The following is an 18,877-nucleotide window of genomic DNA, read 5'->3' as shown; positions in this document are numbered from 1 at the left end:
GAACGCCCTGTTTCGACTTATTCTTTTTTTCTTCGCTTTTCTGGCTTTTTAAATCGCCTCAATAAACTGGCTTTCCCCAACAGGGCCTACTCACCATCTCCTCACGTGCCCAGCATTCGCCGTGTTCACGCCATGCGGAAACATCAATGAGGGCTTTTCGCGCAAATGCCTCCGTCCCATAGACCTCCGCAGGTTACTAAACTTGCTTGTTCCACACGCTACGGCCTTGTTCTCGTCGTCGTTAACGAAATCCTGTATGTCTAGGGACGCATGTACGCGCTTATTCGCAACGCGCCGAAGTCCAAAAAGACTTCCGAATGTGTAGAGGCAGATACCCTCGCCTCCGGCCTATACGATCTATGAGTAAATTATGAACAATTAGTTCCAAAAAAATTCTGATTTGTATAATCTCAACCTCGTTTCATACAAAGCAGTGTCCATCTTATTTGAAAATTTCGGCACTTGGTACTCCGCAGATATGACAGCGTTCAAAATTATGTAGCAGCCATTTGACACATTTTTAATTCCACAAGCTGCCCCGTGACGCCGTTATAATGACTTTCAAACACCTCAAGATCACGGTCTGCAATAAATCGCGCACGTCGTTAGTTCTGAAAACATCCTGATTAACAACCTGGCTCTGAATTCGCGATTTCAAAAGTGAATTCACGTTTTTGTCTCTGTCTCGCACTCATTAAACTTGCTTAATTGAGCTGATACTCGTCCTCAAATTCTCAACACGTAAAAATTCCTAATATGTTCCTAGACCGCCCTCATCCACCGGATCCTTATATTCATATCTTAACTCTGACCACATATTTTTAACACTCTTGTAACCGTCTCTTTTCTTGCAAGAGATGAGTTTCCCTCAAATGTGTGTCCGCTACAGTAAAAATTTTCTATGTTTGAATAAATGTGCGTGACTACAATCCAACTGCTATGTTGCCTTCAAAAGTCTCTCTCGGTACACTCGCAGTTATAATAAACACTTTCTTCCAAAATGTTAAACCTGCTTGCACTGCTCGCTGTCCGACACCAAATATCATGGGTAGACAAGATGAGTAGACTGAGGCGTCAAATGTGTCTTTTTAAAGTATGCCTTCATCCTTGCTTTAGCCTTTCTTTTTCAACAATAGACTGTCCGAACATTTTGCTTTTCTGGTTTCATTTAGCCTATTTTCGGATTCTTTTCAGAGGTGTTGGGGATTGAAGGACAATCTGACTGATAAATAAATTCATCTTGTACAAGGTTTGACACTGCTAGAAAGTTCTTGGCCCGCAAATTCAGAACAAAATCACGGCTATTTTTTCTAGTCTACATTTCCAAATAGACCTCATTATATTTAGATTGCACTCTCACACAGCTCTCTTATTAGATAGAGAGGCTCCAAGCTTCTCATTTTTCAACAAAAAGAGCGTTCTTTAAAACAGGGAAAAGATTGTCCATCCACGCAGCCAGGGCCATTTGAAAACTGTGCAGATGATTGCTTTTGAGCGTACACTCGCCACCCGAATATCGGATTCGAATCACCCAGAACGTGAATAAACTTGTTTTAAATGCAGACATATGCTGGCAAACATCATTGGACTTTGAGTCGGATCCCTGAGACAGATAAGCACAGTATGTGAGATAATCAATAAAGGGTGTGCAAAATCAACTGTTTGAATTTAATATAGCTAAGGTGTGACGTCAAATTTTGATCACAAATTTCGTCACTAATTGACCATCAAAATTTTCGTGGATACTTTGACCTTGCTGAGCTTCGTATTCATATGAAAGCTATCTGTTTATTTGAATCAAATGTGGGTCCCTCTCACCTGCCGAGCGTTTTTCTTCGATTACTTGACGGCGCCATTACCTTTACAAATATATACTCTAGCACAGCTCAGCCTAAAACCCTCAGCACGAAGACACTCTAGGCAAAACGATTTCTAATTCCAGGTGTCAGCAACACTTAAGGCAGCAAAAAATTCTTGATCAGACACTGTATTTTGAAGCCCTGAGGAACCCTGTATCAAGCATTCTCTCTGCAGTGATGAAACTTCCATAATTGTACATTTCAACTACAATTAAGGGTCTTAGAGTGTGCTTTGCTTTTTCTACCTTGTTTTAGGCCAAATAAGTTTACATTTCAGACCAGCGGACTACAAACAAAACAAGATGTTCAAAGTGCATCCTGCTCGCTAAAAAAAATCTGCCCTATTTGTTCAAATTTCAATTCACTTCTACATTCTGCCTTAGTAATGACATTTGGTCATTTTAGAACAGCCGCTGACTCGCATTGAGCCAAAAGTGGAGCAGACATCGTATCTCGTTGCCGGTATGTTGTTCAATTCTGTCGCTATCTGCCCATTCTGTTTGCCACATTCATTTGTCGTTGTGACTCACACGTTGTTATTCTAACGTGAATCAGAATCAACAGACAGATTGCCACGTCTTACTATACACCTGTCTATTGCTATCATGACATACCTCTTTCACATGGAATGCTGCTCTCCAAGTCTGCACATTCTCATCTACTGGACAAAAATTGGACAAAGACAAATTGTTATTATTTGAGAAAATTGTTTATTTTTGATAAAGTTTGCGAGGGGAGTTCGTCAGTGTGCCAACCACAAAGACAAAACCAATAGTTAGAAATACGCGTCTCTTCTTCTCTCGATATAACTAATCCGCATTTACGTCGTCGGTTCGGAGTTGGTTTCATACCATAAAATACCATTTTACTTTATCTTCAACTATGTGTATTCCAACTTGCAAAAATAAAAATCATAGTCCTTATATATCTACCTTTCTTTAACGACAACTTTGAAAATCCAGTTTATTTCACAGAATGAATGACATGAACTTAACATCCATTGTTTGAAACGTGCACACCTGGGACGCCTAACCTCTGAGCAGGAACGTTTCAATAATGCAGTCGTCACGTTCTATTTTAAATGGTAAATCGGATTAATTAACTTTTTTGAGCAGTCGGGTACCTTTTATCTGCGGTACCGCTGTCACCTATCTTTGAGCTCTCGTATTCGCTTTCTTCCTCTTCTTCATCGTATTCGCCTTCATCCTCCAATTCACTCTCATAGTACTCCTCTTCATCGTTATCCATGTCCTCAGAGGTATCGATCTGAATAGGTGCAGATCCTACAGGACCTTCAGGAAGGGGTATAGACAAATGCTTAGATTTCTTGTAATGTTTTCGCATCCTTGGGACGACAAAAAGGAGAAGCGCGGATATGATAAGGGCGACAACTATGACGGCAATGATAGCAATAATCACGGTATTATTATTTTCTGAAGTTGGATCTGGTAGGTGGCCATCAAGATCAGCCGGTATATAAATTGCTAATCCGTGATCATATTCAATTACAGACTTCATGGACGTAATGTTGACAGGAGTAGCGAAGAACACAAGCGCATAATAGTAGTCTTCCTCAGCTAGTACATAATTTAGCAGAGTGACCAATTTTTTGAACACCTCTGCATCTCTAAAACTAATACGTTTTTCATCTATATCCGATGGCTTCATATAACTTATAACACTAATACTAAGATCGCTGACCCCAGCTCCAGCTAGTGAGCTATCAATACGCTCTGACACCAAACTGTCCTGAGTTTTAATCTCTTCTTCGGTTGACGGAATTAGGCCCATACGTTTGTACACAAGACTAACTGAATCATATCGTTGATTGCTACATTCATATCTCGTATCGTTCAGGTCTATGTATGCATGAGATGTGAAATTGGGATAGGTTTTGTGCTCGAGAGTCCACGTAACTCTGTAGTCACTTTCTGTAGGTTCAGAAGTTAATTTTGAAACCGTTACAAGCGCTAGGGGTTGATAGTATGGCAAGAACGAAGTTATAGGTTTCGAGTACATCTCAGCACCAGTTAAGACGCTACTATAATCGCTAGCTGCGAGTGCCTGACCGTTTGGATTATTATAGGAAAAATATGAACGATAATCAGTACTATCTCCAATTTTTTCGTAACAGAGGCTAAACACTGATATGTTCTTAGAAGGAATAGGTGGTACAGGTGTTGGCTCAGGTGCGGGTGCAGGTGTTGGCTCAGGTGCGGGTGCAGGCGTTGGCTCAGGTGCAGGTGTCGGCTCAGGTGCGGGTGCAGGTGTTGGCTCAGGTGCAGGTGCAGGTGTTGGCTCAGGTGCAGGTGCAGGTGTCGGCTCAGGTGCAGGTGCAGGTGTTGGCTCAGGTTCAGGTGCAGGCGTTGGCTCAGGTGCGGGTGCAGGTGTTGGCTCAGGTGCAGGTGCAGGTGTTGGCTCAGGTTCAGGTGCAGGTGTCGGCTCAGGTGCAGGTGCAGGCGTTGGCTCAGGTGCGGGTTCAGGTGTTGGCTCAGGTGCGGGTGCAGGCTCAGGTGCAGGTTCAGGTGTTGGCTCAGGTGCGGGTGCAGGCGTTGGCTCAGGTTCAGGTGTTGGCTCAGGTGCGGGTGCAGGCGTTGGCTCAGGTTCAGGTGTTGGCTCAGGTGCGGGTGCAGGCGTTGGCTCAGGTTCAGGTGTTGGCTCAGGTGCGGGTGCAGGCGTTGGCTCAGGTGCGGGTGCAGGCGTTGGCCCAGGTTCAGGTGTTGGCTCAGGTGTTGGTGCAGGTTCAGGTGCGGGTGCAGGCGTTGGCTCAGGTGTTGGTGCCGGTTCAGGTGCCGGTTCAGGTGCCGGTTCAGGTGCCGGTTCAGGTGTTGGCTCAGGTGCAGGTTCAGGTGTTGGCTCAGGTGCAGGTTCAGATGCAGGTTCAGGTGCCGGTTCAGGCGTTGGTTCAGGTGCAGGTTCAGAACCAGATCCAGACTCTGGTTCAGGCTCTGGTTCAGGTGCAGGTTCAGGCTCGGAACCAGATCCAGACTCTGGTGCTGGTTCAAGTGTTGGCTCAGGTTCAGCGAAAAGACCAGACAATGCACCGACCACACCTTTCAAATCAGGTTTTTCAGACCCAGAATGCAAAATTTTACGGGAGATAGTGGATAGCACGTAAGGAGTATCGAACTCGCCCGAGCCATTATCAATCGCCCCATAGAACAATTTTGAATTTATTGGATTAGTATCGGTGTACGAAATTGTTTGATATTTTTTGTCGAGGATAGTGTCGGGCTCCGTTTGCGCAAGTTGCTTGGATGATTCATGATCATCCTCAAGTGTGGCATTCTGTGTATGCGCATTTTGTTTCACAGAGCTATTCACATTGTGTATACTTTCTTCCAGTGTATGGATTTCAGCTTCTTTATACGGCGTGTACTGACGCGGTAACTCAGATATAGGTCTTGCACCTAATTAAATAAAGCAAATTAGAAAAAAATATCAAACAACGATTCAGCAACAAAAGCATGTTCTAAACATGAAGTACTTACTGTCTATCACAAGAAAGAAGCAGATAAAGAGAATAAAGCATTGTTTTAAGTAACTTGAGCCCATCGGTGTCGCTTGCTTTAAAATCTTGAATATAATAAAAATATATCGAAGGCTATAATATAGAGAGGGTAGTTGTAGTGCTCACATATATAGACAATTGTCAATACAACAGTATCACAAGTAAGCCGCGATTTGACATGATAAAGCTGTAGTTAGATAAAAATAATTTTTTTTAACTTAATTAATATAAAGTATCGTCAGCGTTACCTAATGTTAGCTTGTTTCGCGATAAGGTGTTTCATATTTATAATTAGTCCCCTTTAGCCCTCCGTTCGACTATCAAACATGTGGTATCTTTCAGATACTCATCTATCGTCCATGGCAGGGATTATAGCTACCAAGTTTTGACGGCTATTAGCTATTTTGAGCTAGTGTACAACATTAGGTGCTTCAAACGTTAATTTCCTTTCAATTCGGTTTATGGCTTAGCTCACCGGCCGTATCCTCCCCTCTAACTATCGGGATGGCAGAGAAGGTGAGATTCAAACCACCGCGGTATAAAGAGTGACTTGTGCTACTATTTTTTGTCTCGTTTTAGCATCGGGTGTTAAGGTTTATGAAAATTAAGAGAGCCCCATGACACACCTAATTTGATACAAATGAAATTCTCTGATCGACAATAAAAAAAGATAAATAGGAGTCTGTAGGCATTATTGTATTAAGCATAGTTATGGACAGCTGGTGTTTGAGGAATACACTTTTTTTTTTATATTTATCCATTGCTCTAGTTTTGAGCGTCTTGTAGATTCCTTCGTTGAAGGACGAACGTAAATTTTCTCATTTCTGAACTCTGCGGACAATTGGCTGTAGACTCCTACTGCCATTCCAGCTGCGAAAGCTGCACCATAAGATGTTATCTCAGATACATTCGGTTTTTCTGAAATTCGGCAGCAGAGTTAGTATCAGTTAATTTATTTTCGCAAAAAAAAAATATGTACCTAGCTCTATTCCCAGCACATCGCTCAAAATTTTGGCTATGACGCCCGACCTAGAAATTCCGCCATCTATTTTTAGAACTTGAATTTCTGAATTGGTGTACTTTTCTATGGCTAACAAAATATCTTTAGTTTGAAATCCAATTGCTTCGACTATGGCCCTGGCAATGTGGGCTTTAGTCGTACAAGACGTCAACCCAACTATTGATCCATTCGAGATCAAGTTTTGTGATGAGTCCAGCAGCCCAGTAAGTTCTGGAATAAAATAGACGCCATTGGTGTCTTCTACGGTAGAAGCTAGCTCATCAAATTCATCAGCATCTTTGGCAAATCCCAGTGTATTAATGAGCCAATCAATTCCGGCCCCCGCTGTTGGGATTATTCCTTCGAGAGCATAGTCGACAGGCTGTTGCGGTCCGAATTGACATGCAATTGTCGTAATGAGCGGTGTTTGAGCTTCAACTAGTTTGTTTCTAGTGTTACACAGTATGAAGCAACCAGTCCCAAGTGTACACTTTGTCGAGCCGAAATTCATGCATCTATGTCCTAATAGCGAAGCTTGCTGGTCACCCAAGCAGCTGGCAATGGGTACGTTTTGGAACATATCTAATGGCTTCTTGATTACGCCGTAGACCTCCGCGCTACTTTTCACTGTAGGCAGTATGTGCATAGGAATGCCAAGCTGGTCGCAAATTGCTTGTTCCCAACGAAGGGTGCGCAAATTAAATAAGAGTGTTCGACTGGCATTGGTTACATCAGTTACGTGAATCCCACCCTCTCCTTCATCGGTCAAATTCTTGAAATGGGTAAAATAAGAAACAGTAAGAAAAGACGCACGCAAACCCCCTCTCTTGTTAATACGAATTTGAATCACGGTACCCATAAAAGCCACGAGTCAACCGTGCCGAATCTAGCACGTCTATTGGTGATGGCTTCGCGAACTTTTACCACATTTTCCATTAACCAAACGATTTTAGGAGCGCTGAAATAAGGGTTTAATGGAAGACCCGTAAGTTCGCGAAACTCATTGATTCCATTAGGGAGTTCGGCTGCAAACCTCGTGATAATATTTTGAGTTCTGATGTCTAGCCAAACTGCTTTTGGTAAGTATTGCTCCACGCAATTAAGATGCTTATTTGCACTACTTATAACACTTGTGTTTGCCTACCTATAGCATTATACAATGGTTTTCCTGTGATGCTGTCCCAAATAATAGTTGTTTCCCTTTGGTTGGCAATACCTAAAGCCTTTATGGTTTCGCTATTGACAACGTAGCCTTTTTTTGTTGCTATTCTGGCAGCTTCTAACATGCACGTGTAGCAACTTTCTAAAATCTCGAAGGGATCATGCTCCACCCATCCAGGATGTGGGAGGTGTTTGACCAAATTTATAGAATGAGACGCGATACAGTTACCTCTCTCGTCATATATAGATGCCTTTGAGGAACTAGTGCCCTGATCCAATGCCACTATAAATGATTTAGATTTCAAACCGTTACCTGCCATCGTCATTCTTTTAGGTGTCAGAGGGATAATTACTTTTGGCAGAAATTTGACGTAAATTAATCTTTGCAACACTTTCTTATCCAACCAACCCCTTTATATAATTTTTCGCATTAATTCATATATATTAGAGCGAGGTAAAATTGCGTTAATCTTAGAATAACACACAAACGTAAATAGTTTTTCTAATGTTTTTTTGAATGTTTTTTATTCGCGCTAGAATGATACTATACTTGCTGTTATTTAAATTACACACGAACAGCCTTTAAAAAAGAAATCTGTCCGCACATTCATTCATATCAGTTTGTCTCGCATAAATGGTATTGTGAACACCCTTTTCTTGGTCCGAGTGCCACCTTTGGTCACTTTTTTCTTCTCGAGAACTCTCAGCTAACATTTGGCTGTCTACAGGCTTTAAAGCGAATCCAAAAGGAACTACAGGATATGGCGAGAGATCCTCCTTCTTCTTGCAGTGCAGGTATGGCAATATTTATACTTGAATGCGTGACGCATACCTGCGTGTGCACACCACGTATATACTACAACACATTCTTGGTGTATATTCGTACACACTAATCGTCAGAGCGATGAGTGCATTGTAAGACGAAGTAATAATCTTTTAATTACATTCAGGTCCTGTAGGAGATGACCTTTTTCATTGGACGGCAACGATAGTGGGTCCAGTACGTGCGGTAATTGGTGAGACGTCGATTAATACGGTTTTGGCCAAATTTTTTGTGGCCCCCCTGCTAACATACCTCTTGGCTTTACGGGATGAACAGGAAGATTCCCCATACAGCGGAGGCGTTTTCTTTATGGACATCCATTTTCCTGCAGATTATCCTTTCAAAGCACCAAAGGTATGCCTTGACTAAAAATTTTCAATGCCTTCAACTAGCCCCGCTATACTCGAGTCACTTCATACAAAAACTACACAACACAAATGAGGAGCACATACCTACTGAGATACTGTATTTTGAATGTACTTCTAATTCTGACTCCTTTGTTCGTACAGGTTTCATTTCAGACTAAAGTTTATCATCCCAACGTATGTCTAGAATTTTTCAATATTTAATTCTAATCCCATATTATATCGAAGTCATCTTTTAACCTCTTTTTGCAGATCAACAAGAATGGAGCTATATGTCTAGATATTTTGAGGGAGCAATGGAGCCCTGCACTGACGATATCTAGAGTACTGCTGTCTATTTCGTCGCTCTTAACTGATCCGAATCCTGAGGATCCACTCGTGCCAGAAATAGCTAATCAACTGAAAACAAATAAGACTGCCTTTGAGTCTACAGCGCGTGATTGGACAGCGAAATATGCTATGTGAAAATCCTCTCCAAGACTGATGCTGAATATAATGGGATTTACTGCTCTCTCACGAAACCTGGCTCACGGGATTTATTTGCAGCATGTACGTGGAAGAAGATGTTGACTTTTTTTAAGTCTACCCGACGTGTGTCTATTTTCCGAAACCAGAAACGACGAGCGTAGATGCCTTTCATTTTTGTTAAAGATTGAATTAAAAGAGAGAGAATTATTTATTTTGAGATACGTGTCATCATCTGGTTTTCCTATTTATTTTTCATACATTGGCATTTATATTCGGATGATTCTATGTATATTTTTTGCTTCAGTGTTCAGTACAGCTTCGATTTATGTTTTTCAGAACAGGGAGTTTGAGGGGGAGGGATATCGTGGGATTAAGTCATCCCTAGGTTTAGGTTTTAGGTGTGTAGTGGTTTGAAAAAAGAGAGTCGAAATTAGAATAATAGAAAATTCCAAATTCGTAGACTTGACATTAGGCAACCGATGTTAACTTTACGTTATATGTCAAAAGAGTCTTATCGTAGAATGATGAAGTCTCTGTGTATGTTTGCTTCGAGTCGTCTTGAGTGCTTCACGTGAAAAGGAGGGGCAAGGAGATAGACAATAGCCATTTTTCTCAATCCATACCCTCGAATATCAGAGATATACGGAATTATCATTACTAAGACAATATTTTTGGGTTAGAGTAGGTCAATTTTAATTTCTCATTGTCTGCTGCCTCTAACTGCTTAATTTTCTCTAGTTCGTTTCTCAGTGTTAGATCAGCTGGCTTTATTTTAATTGCCCGTATGATGTCTCTTTTTGCTCTCTCAAAGTCGTGTTTTTCGCAGTGAGCTCGAGCTCTCCTGTAAAAGGCTTTGACATTCGATGGATCTAAATATAGGACTTTGTCACAGCTTTGTTTAGCTTCGGTGAAATTTTTGAGTTGCAGTTGGCAGGCTGCGCGATTGTTATGGCATGTCAACTTAATGCTAGAAATCATATCTTTTTGTGATTCTGAGGTTGCAAAGACAAAATTAAGCTTCTCAAGGGCGCACTTGTAATGTAATTCAGCCTCTTTGAGACTACCGTTTTTGAAATTTAAATTTCCCTTGTCTTTTTCTGATAGCGCGATTTTGATACAGTCCATCACCGTTTCCACCTAAAGATACATTGAGGTAGTTATTTTGAAAAAATTAGAACAGACAGGCAAACGTCCGAGATTTTTTACATCAGTTTGAAATTAATTTTGTTTAACGTACGGCTTTTTGTGATAAAATCTCAATCTCGAAAAACAGTGATGCATCATTCGGAATAAGAGGTGGACTTAAGCTGGTTAGACTTTTTTAAAGGGCATGTATATACACATATGTATGGTATGCCTTACGCACTTACCTCCCTTTTTTTCCATAGGCGTGAACAGCTGTTGTAACTAATTCAAATCGATCTCCGACGCAAAATCCAGGATAGGGGCGGGTATGATTTAACTCAAGATCGGAACATTCACTTGGCGTGAATGGACACAATGCTAAATTCCACGCTCGAATGACCTTCCCGTCGCCCAGCCGAACTGAATACTGTTTTTGGCTCACCGAATCTCCAGGTTTGTCTATCCAATCTTCTATTTTTTTCAGCTTAAACGAGTTGGTATCTTCTTCGATCAGATAGCACCGCGATTTAACTGAACGCAGCAATGTGACATGAATTTGTGATGAGTTGGCGCGTCAGACCTAGTTCGAGGTATTTTCTTCACGCTTTTGTATTCCTAAATTTTAACCAGAAACGAGCTTCTTGGAACTCTGGCTATTTCGCCTTTAAAATCGCGAAACAGGAATTATACAATAAGGCTTCGTACCTTCAATGGTTGATCCAGGTGTCAAACTATGTCTTTCTGGAGTAAGTGAATCACTGTCGAGAACGAGAGGATGAAGGCGCCTCGTCCAAATTCCCTTGATTGGATGAGGTTCGAAACAAGGGTTTTTTACACTCTCAAAAAAGTGATCTAGTACATGAGAAATTGAGCGTTCGCCTAGAGATGGGCGCATTTCTGAAAATGCGGGCTAAATGACGAACTTGGTATTTTTTTTTCGAAATGTTGAAAAAACCAGCTTTAGTAATTTTTTTGATTTTGATTTTATTAATTTATGAGTCCAAATTTTCGCTGCTGAAGCCTTTGAAACAAGTTGTTTCGTTTGCTCTGCTTTTTTACAATTGGCGTGTTCACTCTATTCTTTGCTTTTCTTTATCCTGATCTTGATCCAGCATGCTGATGTACCTTTGAGCCTGAAGAATATCACCCGATTTTTTAGAGACGTCGACCATGAGCGCAAGCGTTGTTCGCGTCGGTTCGTGCCCCTGTCCGATCATTTCTTCATATATTTTTTTCGCTGCAGATAACTTGGAAACTGCCAGGTAGAGCTGTATCATGAGAGTATAATGCTCAGCCTGAACACATCCGCTCTGTTTTAATTCATACCATATCTTTTCCGCGCTCGAGACGTTGCAAGAGTAAATGGCATTTATCAGAGTCGAGACCAGATTTGTACCAACTTCCTGAACTGATTTGGCTTTCTCACGTTCTTGCTCTTTTTTCCACTCAGCATGCATTTTCAGTATGACCCGTTTTATATACGTGTTTCTCTGGACTCCATCCTCTTGCATTCTCAAAATCCATTTAAGTGCTTCTTCAAAATCTCTACGCCGAATCCCGTACATTTCAATTAGATGTCCATACGCAGTTGCATCTGGATTTTCGACGTCTCGTTTCATTTTTTGAAAGTAATCAATCGCAGAAGTTGAGTCATTTTCTTTGGTAGCTACACCGATGAGAATGTTGTAGGTCATGGCATCTGGCTTTAGATTAGATTCTCGAAGTTTGTTGTACCAATATTGAAGTCGATCGCGATTCTGTGCTTGAGCTGATAACTGCATAAATGAATTAAAGGTTTGTACGCTAGGCTGATGGCCTAACTTTTGCATTAAATCAAATGTTTTACCAGCTTGGATGGGCATGTTTTCAAAACAATATGCAGATATCATTATATTGAAACAATCGCAGGTAACTGGATCAAATCCAATCCGCTTTCTATCCAATAACAATGCCTTCTGAAACAAGCCCTCTGCCTGGCGAAGCTTGTTTTTCATAACCAAACTAAGTAACTGTTTCGCAATAGTATCTGGCTTTAAGCCAACTGAATCTTCTGACTCTCTGTTTGTTTTTTCATTGGATTCTGACAAAAACTCTTGGGATTTTTTTGATTGCTTAGACATGGTCGTGTTTGGAGTCTTTGTCGGCTCTAGATTTTTCTTTATTTCAGAGAGGTCAGCTTCTTTGATTCCACGGTTACACAATAGCTTATCCAAAATTTTTACGGAATTCAAATCTGAACTTCTAAAATCCGGCACGCCATCAAATCCCATTGATTTCCAGTCCTCTGGAGACATTCCCCGAATCACTTCAGCCGTTTTTTCTGCCAAATCTTGCATTTCGTTTTTGTCGAGATTTCCTAAAATATCATTGTATGCTCGACTGTTGAGGCTTTTTAATGTTGTTTCTCTAGCCTTCAAACTTGCCTTTCTAAAGTTCTTTAGCAGCTTTTCCCGAGACAATTCGGAATCAGTGTTGCCATTATTTTCAACTAGTTTGTTAATCGCTTTTTTGATAGAATCTGGAAATTTGTCCAAGTCTCTAGTAGGAATGCTAGAGACAAGAGAACGAAACTGCTCAAAATCCTGAATCTCCGGTAATTTTTTCGAAACATCAGCTTTGAAAGAATCCAGCTTTGACTTTTTTAACTCATAATATTCTTTAAACAATGAGTCAATCTTAGCTCGCGGATCACCTTGTTGCTTGCTTTCAACTCCTGGGCTCTTTTTCCCTTCATTATCTGCATTTGCTTTATTTCTCTTATGAGAAAAAATTCCTAAACAAGGTTTACTCATGAAAAAAGTTCTCTACCAAGGCACAATACATCTCTTATTAGTCACCTCTTTTACACTATCGCAATCGGTACTAAAAAATTCCCTTTAGATGTAACTCAAACACATACCATGCCAAGTGTACGATTGAAGTTCGTGACCTGGGTTTTCTGACAGCATATCGAGAGCCATCCTCGCCAAAACACCTTATCCCACGCTTCTACCTCTAAGCATTTTGTTCCATTTTTTCCCCGCACCACCTGCCTAATGTTCGTATACCGATTCGGTAATAGGGATACGCCGTTTACAGGTGGTCGCAGCATAGCCTCTATATATGGCACACTTTTTTGGCAGCTCTTCACATAAAACAACCAGAGATCAAAAAAAAAATTCTAACACATTTTTTAAGATGTCCTACTCATTCCCACCTATTTGAGTTTTTACCCCATTTTTTGACAGCAGTAATCAACATTTATAAAACAACCGACTTTAGAATTGGTTTGCCCTATTCGTTCAATTCAAGATTTATTCAAAATGCACATCTTTCAGTGACGCTTATTGACCGATATTTTAGATCAAAAAATTTTTCATTCGTATTATGCAGATACTTTTCGCATATAGGCAATAAGATCTGAGCGATCCTTCTCGCTTTTGATACCAGGAAAGTTCATCTTGGTTTTCGGTATGTACTATAAAGAAAGGTAAGTGATATGCAATGTGTTCGATATATAAGCGAGAAGAACGCTAATACAGCGAAGTGTTCAAATAGTACCTTTTTTGGGTTTAGCAGGTATTCAAATAAAGTTTGATCAGACCAAACAACGCCTTCAGAAAATTATCTGTCAGAATTCTAACAGCTCTAAGACTAGGTGACTATTTGACATTCACTTGTACAATCACTAATTTTCTTTCATACCAGACTCTTTGTTAGCCTTGGAGTAATCATAGCTAGCGATCGTTCCAGCTGTGCGACCAAGAATTCCTAAATAGCAATAAAATTAGAAAAGCCAATTTGATCAACTAAGAAGCTATAAACTACCAGTATACTTACCGTATAAGTTTGGACCCTGTTTATGTCCCCCTAATCTCGCGGTTCCACACCAATACCAAAAAAATTATTAGTGTTAAGAAGTTACAGATTGCATAGGTGATAGCAAAATATAGACAGGAATGTTATACAATATCTATACATTATTATATACACATGAAAAATACATATTTTTGCACAACATCGCCTCAGGTGACATCATACCTCCGGCAGTTATAGTATGGCATTGAGCACACCTGCCCTTAAATATTTTTTCTCCATTTGCTTCGTCTCCTTCAATGGCCATTGGAACAGATACAATAATGATAGTGCAAAAATTCGCATGTTGGTATCAAAAAAATTATTTTTTATCCGAATGATAAATCTGGCTTTTGGTTGTTTATTCCTTTAAGATTTATCGTAACTATTTCTTTGTAGATGTACAAAAAAGTAAACTCGTCAATCTTTGTTTAATGGATTCGACCAATGTCCTTGTTCTTCCCTACAATGGACCATCCGAATTTCCACCTAAGCTAGTACGGTTTGTTCAGCTTCACATACTCTTTTTTCCCAGAATTACCAGTTTGCATAGCCCGTTTAATCTATTTCCACAAGCAGAATTGCAGTAACTTTATTTTTTTTGAATGGGTCAAAACCTCTCCGCTGCATAATCTTTAGCGTTGCATGAGACACCTGAAGAGGTTTTCAGTGGTTCGTTTATCCTGTGAAAATTCTCCAAGGCTATACAATTCATTCTTTTCTCTACATGAGGGTAAGTTGAAAGAAAGATCAGGCTTTGGGTTTTCAGTTTGGTTTTGTTCACCACAAATGGCGCTCTCTGAGTCCCACTTTTCGTTTTAGAAGCAACAGAAAAAGAACTGTCTATGCCTTTTTATATTTCAGAGGTGATATTCAACAGCGTCTATCCCCAATGGCATACTTTTTCTATTCACCAGTTTTTAAAATACGTGCCACCTTCTTCTCAACGGTTTACCTTCTGCGTTTGGGATGTGGTTGATAGAGTCCCGGTAAAATTGCTACTGCGCTTAGTCCTCGATCTTACTCAATTGGCATTTATCTCTACGGCCGACCTTGATTTTCCAGAAAACACACTCTTGGTAAAGCTACACGACGGCTTATATTGCACAAAATCTACAAGGCTTCAGTTGGAAGAAAAGGCTGCCATCGTAAGATGCGGAAGATATTTGGATAGCGGATCTCCAAAATGGTCCTGTTGCAGTGATCTATACGCTCAATGCATCTTCAAAAAGAAGACGGTTTTAGAAAAATTAAAGAAAATAGAACAGATCAAGCAACGTATAGACATTGAGAACGCAAAGTGCGAATCTTATTTCACTGACATGAAACAAAAGGATTACCTGATGAAAACTTTAAACGATTTAAAGTCTGAGTATGAAGATTTAAACGCCAAGCATGAGTTGAGTATGAAAAGTATTTTTAAAATTAAGCTGATCTATTTCATAATTAACCACGAAATATTTTTTTTAAGAAAAACAAGATCTAGAAATCAAGACCTCTGAGCTTATTTCTTCTATAGAAAGGCTAAGAACTGCTCAAGTTACTCTTGCTACTTCTATGCGGCTAATGAGCCGAGAAGCAGTAGAGTTAAAAAAACACCATACTCAAATTCGAACTGAGATCATTTCCTTAATTCACGCGCATCAAAGAAGGTTGTTCTGTGAATTAGCCACAATATATAAAATTGAGCCCGTTGACAAATCTATCGATCCTCTTCAAGCTTCTGATGTCTTGCACAAAATCAATGATCTACCATTGGATACAGTTGAATTCTACAAGTATGACCAAGAAGATACCGCTATGGCTCTAGGATACGTTTGTCATGTCATTCAACTTATCAGCAAGTATTTGGACGTTCCTATCAGATATCCGATTCGACCTGCCATGGGTAGATCTACGATTCTATGTACTGGTATTTTAAATGAACAGCTCCCTTTGTACAGTAAAGCCCAAAATCTTGCAAAATTCAAACATGGACTATCGCTTTTGAACAAAAACGTAGAACAGCTGCTGCTGTCTCAAGGAATCAACCCCTTTAATGCACGCCATAAGACTCTATTCAATATCAGGATGATTTTTTGGCTTTTTACAAGGAACTCTTCGTAATGCCCTTTCAAACGCTAAGAAGGAAAATCGGGTCAACCTTCTAATTTTTGTCAGACAAAATACCTGAAGAGTATAAATTTTGTAAATTTTTAACTCAGAAGAAGGTCACTTCAGTGTTGACGCGCCATTTTGTAAGTTTTTTTGTTGACCAACATATAGATAATTGTATAGATGGTGGATGCTTCAAATTCTTTGTCTGACACTGCATTTAATTCGAGTGCTTCCCATGGTACATCTGAACTGATAATAAAGTTATTCCTATAAATTCTAGGTTTTCATGAATCGTAAATAGAAAGCTTACTTTTACTAGATATAACTAGGTACTCGGATATTCGGCTTCCTCCCTTTTTTCCTATGGTTAAGCCTGAATGCAAGACTCCGGCGTCGATTTTTTTCAAATGCTTCTCAGAATCGAGCGAGCCAACTGACAACCAGGTAAGCCCGCTTTGAACAGTTCTTTTTTGTTTTCGATACGAAGTTCAGCCTTAGCTTTTAATGGGAGTATCGTCTTACGTCATCTCTAGACACATACTTTAATTCTTACTAACCGGTTGACAAATAATCAGGATGTGAATGCTGGCATAAGGGGTCTATGGAAATGTCAAAATTTGATGCGCGTTTATGAGAAATGTATGAACGACCACTAAAACTAGCTTTCTTCTTGAGTATGAGATGGCGTGCTATAATATTATAAACAACCTATCAACAGTTAGTTTTTCTTTATTCATGCATGACCCCTTGGTTTTTCTATCAGTTTTCTGCTTCTCTATTCGATCTACTAGAATTACCTTGATTAATTTATAGGATTGTATTTAAATGTTCTATTGCTTTGAGAAGCCGGGCTTTTTCAAAATTGAGCTCTTAGACTATGCATTTGTATTAAGCTGGTGGCCATCACGTATGATAATAACAGCAAGGACAGAATACAGTGAGCCATAGGTAGAATGTATATATACATATAGAAAACACATTGATCAGTAACAATAAAATTCATAATTTATATAGACTTAAATTTGGCAGTATTATGTATCTGCTCAATTGACTGCTTAGACAAGCGAAAATAACTCTCTACAATATTCTATTCTTGGTTTTCAATGCTCTTTTCTTTAATCTATTTGTCTGCAAGTACCTTTTTAAAGCAATGCAAAAAATTTGATTTACTCAATAAACGATTCGCTCACACTTGATCAGGCCGTACTCACATGTTTTTTACAATAATTACTTTGTAAAATTAAAGAAACCGTATTTATTTAGTTTCAAGCTAAATGGGTTGATCCCAGTCTAGCGCAACAAAAATCCAATTTGACAGAAAATGAATAAGTTTAATTATTTAGTTTTTTCGAACTTTCCTGCCCATCTAATTCGGCCTTATAATAGTTTACTAATATCTTTCATTTCAGGGTCACTTTTTTGATTTGCCGTATACATAATATACACGTGATTCGTCGGCGTGTTTCTATCTTTATGGCTGGTACAGAGTATTTATAGCCGTTATTTTATTTTGCTTGACCGCTAACTCGAGACATGGCATAGACTGCCATTTACTTCAAAATCCAATGCCTTTAAAACTTAGTTTGGCTCTTCTGAGTTTGGGAGGCCATATCTGGTCTAATTTGAGCTGAATTTGTATCTCTGACCAAAGAGGTGGCACAAATCTTACGGCTTACTTCTTGTCCTAGACATGTGGCATCAAGAAAAAAGCATTTTAATGTCAATACTGTTCCAGACTATAATAGCATTTCACTCTTTCATTATGCCGTCTTTTCTAAAGTAAATCAAAATAATTGCCTACGTAAAAAATTCAGGTTCGCATTTGCATAATTTTTCATATATTAAACATTTTTATGATAGCAAACCTGAATGTCGAGCAGCGTATACATGGACAGAGATGTATCATAAAAAAATTGTAATTTATTTTCTTGGGTTTTTTAAAGCAGAAAGTGAATTCATCTTAAGAGATCCAATTAATAACCTCTTTTTTAAAAATCATTTTAAAGTTTTGTTATTTAGAATTAAATTGATAACACCAGTTATAGCCATATACTATTTGGGGGGACTCATTAACATGAAACACGTTTATATTTGAATTTCTTCTCAATATGATATCCTGACTGGTATTTCAGATGAAAGCTAGTAAATTTTTTAAAAATGAAATTCGAACACTGAATCAGAATGCAATGGTTTGGAATAGGCATAAAAAATTAAGTATCTAATTGTTTTATCAGAACGCAATTTTTTACAATTTACTTGTTTTCCAGTTTTCTTTTATGAAAATGTATAAATAAATGCTTCGCGTACCCTCAAAATGCAGAAATATTTGAGATATATCAAAAGACCCATATGTATCAATATCCAAATTTTTTGACTAAAATAAAGGGACTCTGTACCTATTTAGCAGTAGAAAAATCATCACCTATCTGTTTTTACCTAGCTTAGTTGCATAGACCTCGAGCTTATAGGTTCTCAGCTGAATACAAACATTACGTGGATAGCTCTAGGTAAACTTTACAAGTGCAATTGGCCATATGGTTTAAATCATTTTATAGAATATTGATTTTCGTTTATATAGTTATCCTATCCATTGACTATGGATATATAAACGCTTGAACCGAAATAGATAATTTT

At 39.2% G+C, this 18,877-nt stretch overlaps 6 protein-coding genes and 1 long non-coding RNA gene across 9 annotated transcripts; 3 read left to right on the top strand and 4 right to left on the bottom strand.

Moving 5' to 3' along the window:
* Positions 1-2,546: 2,546 nt before the first annotated feature.
* Positions 2,547-8,026, bottom strand: LOC126324533 (uncharacterized). 2 transcript variants are annotated; one of them, XM_049995042.1, is made up of 6 exons: positions 7,515-7,901; positions 7,226-7,440; positions 6,350-7,142; positions 5,619-6,288; positions 5,351-5,463; positions 2,547-5,269 (listed from the first exon to the last, which is right to left on the bottom strand). In XM_049995042.1, exons 4-6 carry the CDS (start codon positions 5,651-5,653, stop codon positions 2,958-2,960), a joined length of 2,460 nt encoding a protein of 819 aa, XP_049850999.1. In that variant the 5' UTR covers positions 5,654-6,288; positions 6,350-7,142; positions 7,226-7,440; positions 7,515-7,901; the 3' UTR covers positions 2,547-2,957. The 2 variants fall into 2 exon arrangements, with proteins under 2 accessions (XP_049850999.1, XP_049850998.1); XM_049995041.1 differs by having other exon boundaries at positions 5,351-6,288; positions 7,515-8,026.
* A 51-nt stretch (positions 8,027-8,077) lies between these two features.
* LOC126324499 (uncharacterized) lies at positions 8,078-9,406 on the top strand. The gene is made up of 6 exons (XM_049994999.1): positions 8,078-8,168; positions 8,260-8,326; positions 8,482-8,531; positions 8,631-8,708; positions 8,864-8,896; positions 8,972-9,406. The coding sequence occupies exons 1-6, from the start codon at positions 8,166-8,168 to the stop codon at positions 9,182-9,184; spliced, it is 444 nt and encodes a 147-aa protein (XP_049850956.1). The 5' UTR covers positions 8,078-8,165; the 3' UTR covers positions 9,185-9,406.
* A 2-nt stretch (positions 9,407-9,408) lies between these two features.
* LOC126324476 (uncharacterized) lies at positions 9,409-11,207 on the bottom strand. Its single transcript, XM_049994966.1, has 4 exons — positions 11,018-11,207; positions 10,558-10,843; positions 10,425-10,488; positions 9,409-10,324 (listed from the first exon to the last, which is right to left on the bottom strand). The coding sequence occupies exons 1-4, from the start codon at positions 11,205-11,207 to the stop codon at positions 9,845-9,847; spliced, it is 1,020 nt and encodes a 339-aa protein (XP_049850923.1). The 3' UTR covers positions 9,409-9,844.
* A 175-nt stretch (positions 11,208-11,382) lies between these two features.
* LOC126324475 (uncharacterized) lies at positions 11,383-13,104 on the bottom strand. The gene has a single exon (XM_049994965.1). The coding sequence runs from the start codon at positions 13,102-13,104 to the stop codon at positions 11,383-11,385; it is 1,722 nt and encodes a 573-aa protein (XP_049850922.1).
* A 481-nt stretch (positions 13,105-13,585) lies between these two features.
* Positions 13,586-14,414, bottom strand: LOC126324509 (uncharacterized). The gene is made up of 5 exons (XM_049995016.1): positions 14,333-14,414; positions 14,132-14,161; positions 13,997-14,062; positions 13,853-13,905; positions 13,586-13,769 (listed from the first exon to the last, which is right to left on the bottom strand). The coding sequence occupies exons 1-5, from the start codon at positions 14,412-14,414 to the stop codon at positions 13,677-13,679; spliced, it is 324 nt and encodes a 107-aa protein (XP_049850973.1). The 3' UTR covers positions 13,586-13,676.
* Positions 14,415-14,526: 112 nt separating this feature from the next.
* LOC126324514 (UV radiation resistance-associated gene protein-like) lies at positions 14,527-16,360 on the top strand. Of its 2 annotated transcripts, XM_049995019.1 has the most exons (4): positions 14,527-14,643; positions 14,786-14,879; positions 14,969-15,550; positions 15,627-16,360. In XM_049995019.1, the coding sequence occupies exons 1-4, from the start codon at positions 14,581-14,583 to the stop codon at positions 16,250-16,252; spliced, it is 1,365 nt and encodes a 454-aa protein (XP_049850976.1). In that variant the 5' UTR covers positions 14,527-14,580; the 3' UTR covers positions 16,253-16,360. The 2 variants fall into 2 exon arrangements, with proteins under 2 accessions (XP_049850976.1, XP_049850977.1); XM_049995020.1 differs by having other exon boundaries at positions 14,527-14,879; positions 15,618-16,360.
* Positions 16,361-16,365: 5 nt separating this feature from the next.
* On the top strand, positions 16,366-16,983 carry LOC126324515 (uncharacterized). Its single transcript, XR_007559864.1, has 3 exons — positions 16,366-16,481; positions 16,563-16,687; positions 16,819-16,983. It is a non-coding gene; the product is annotated as an uncharacterized LOC126324515 (long non-coding RNA).
* The last annotated feature ends 1,894 nt before the right edge of the window (positions 16,984-18,877 follow it).

The sequence above is a fragment of the Schistocerca gregaria genome, unplaced genomic scaffold (genome assembly GCF_023897955.1).
Source record: "Schistocerca gregaria isolate iqSchGreg1 unplaced genomic scaffold, iqSchGreg1.2 ptg000888l, whole genome shotgun sequence".
In the NCBI taxonomy this organism is placed as follows: Eukaryota; Metazoa; Arthropoda; class Insecta; order Orthoptera; family Acrididae; genus Schistocerca; species Schistocerca gregaria.
This window is presented reverse-complemented; position numbering and strand designations above follow the sequence as displayed.

What these genes read in the sequence shown, in the direction of transcription:
- LOC126324533 (XM_049995042.1), bottom strand. Translation starts at nt 5,653, where the DNA reads ATGAAACACCTTATCGCGAAACAAGCTAACATTAG. An exon ending in GCGAAACAAGCTAACATTAG is followed by an intron (nt 5,464 to 5,618) that starts GTAACGCTGACG and finishes TCTATATTATAG; the next exon opens with CCTTCGATATATTTTTATTA. An exon ending in CTTCTTTCTTGTGATAGACA is followed by an intron (nt 5,270 to 5,350) that starts GTAAGTACTTCA and finishes TTATTTAATTAG; the next exon opens with GTGCAAGACCTATATCTGAG.
- LOC126324499 (XM_049994999.1), top strand. An exon ending in CGGCAACGATAGTGGGTCCA is followed by an intron (nt 8,532 to 8,630) that starts GTACGTGCGGTA and finishes CGGGATGAACAG; the next exon opens with GAAGATTCCCCATACAGCGG. An exon ending in ATCCTTTCAAAGCACCAAAG is followed by an intron (nt 8,709 to 8,863) that starts GTATGCCTTGAC and finishes TTGTTCGTACAG; the next exon opens with GTTTCATTTCAGACTAAAGT.
- LOC126324476 (XM_049994966.1), bottom strand. Translation starts at nt 11,207, where the DNA reads ATGCGCCCATCTCTAGGCGAACGCTCAATTTCTCATGTACTAGATCAC. An exon ending in ACCTGGATCAACCATTGAAG is followed by an intron (nt 10,844 to 11,017) that starts GTACGAAGCCTT and finishes TGCTGCGTTCAG; the next exon opens with TTAAATCGCGGTGCTATCTG. An exon ending in GCCTATGGAAAAAAAGGGAG is followed by an intron (nt 10,489 to 10,557) that starts GTAAGTGCGTAA and finishes AACCAGCTTAAG; the next exon opens with TCCACCTCTTATTCCGAATG.
- LOC126324475 (XM_049994965.1), bottom strand. Translation starts at nt 13,104, where the DNA reads ATGAGTAAACCTTGTTTAGGAATTTTTTCTCATAAGAGAAATAAAGCA.
- LOC126324509 (XM_049995016.1), bottom strand. Translation starts at nt 14,414, where the DNA reads ATGGCCATTGAAGGAGACGAAGCAAATGGAGAAAAAATATTTAAGGGC. An exon ending in CCATACTATAACTGCCGGAG is followed by an intron (nt 14,162 to 14,332) that starts GTATGATGTCAC and finishes CCGCGAGATTAG; the next exon opens with GGGGACATAAACAGGGTCCA. An exon ending in ACAGGGTCCAAACTTATACG is followed by an intron (nt 14,063 to 14,131) that starts GTAAGTATACTG and finishes ATTGCTATTTAG; the next exon opens with GAATTCTTGGTCGCACAGCT.
- LOC126324514 (XM_049995019.1), top strand. Translation starts at nt 14,581, where the DNA reads ATGGATTCGACCAATGTCCTTGTTCTTCCCTACAATGGACCATCCGAA. An exon ending in CCGAATTTCCACCTAAGCTA is followed by an intron (nt 14,644 to 14,785) that starts GTACGGTTTGTT and finishes CATAATCTTTAG; the next exon opens with CGTTGCATGAGACACCTGAA. An exon ending in AAACGCCAAGCATGAGTTGA is followed by an intron (nt 15,551 to 15,626) that starts GTATGAAAAGTA and finishes AAGAAAAACAAG; the next exon opens with ATCTAGAAATCAAGACCTCT.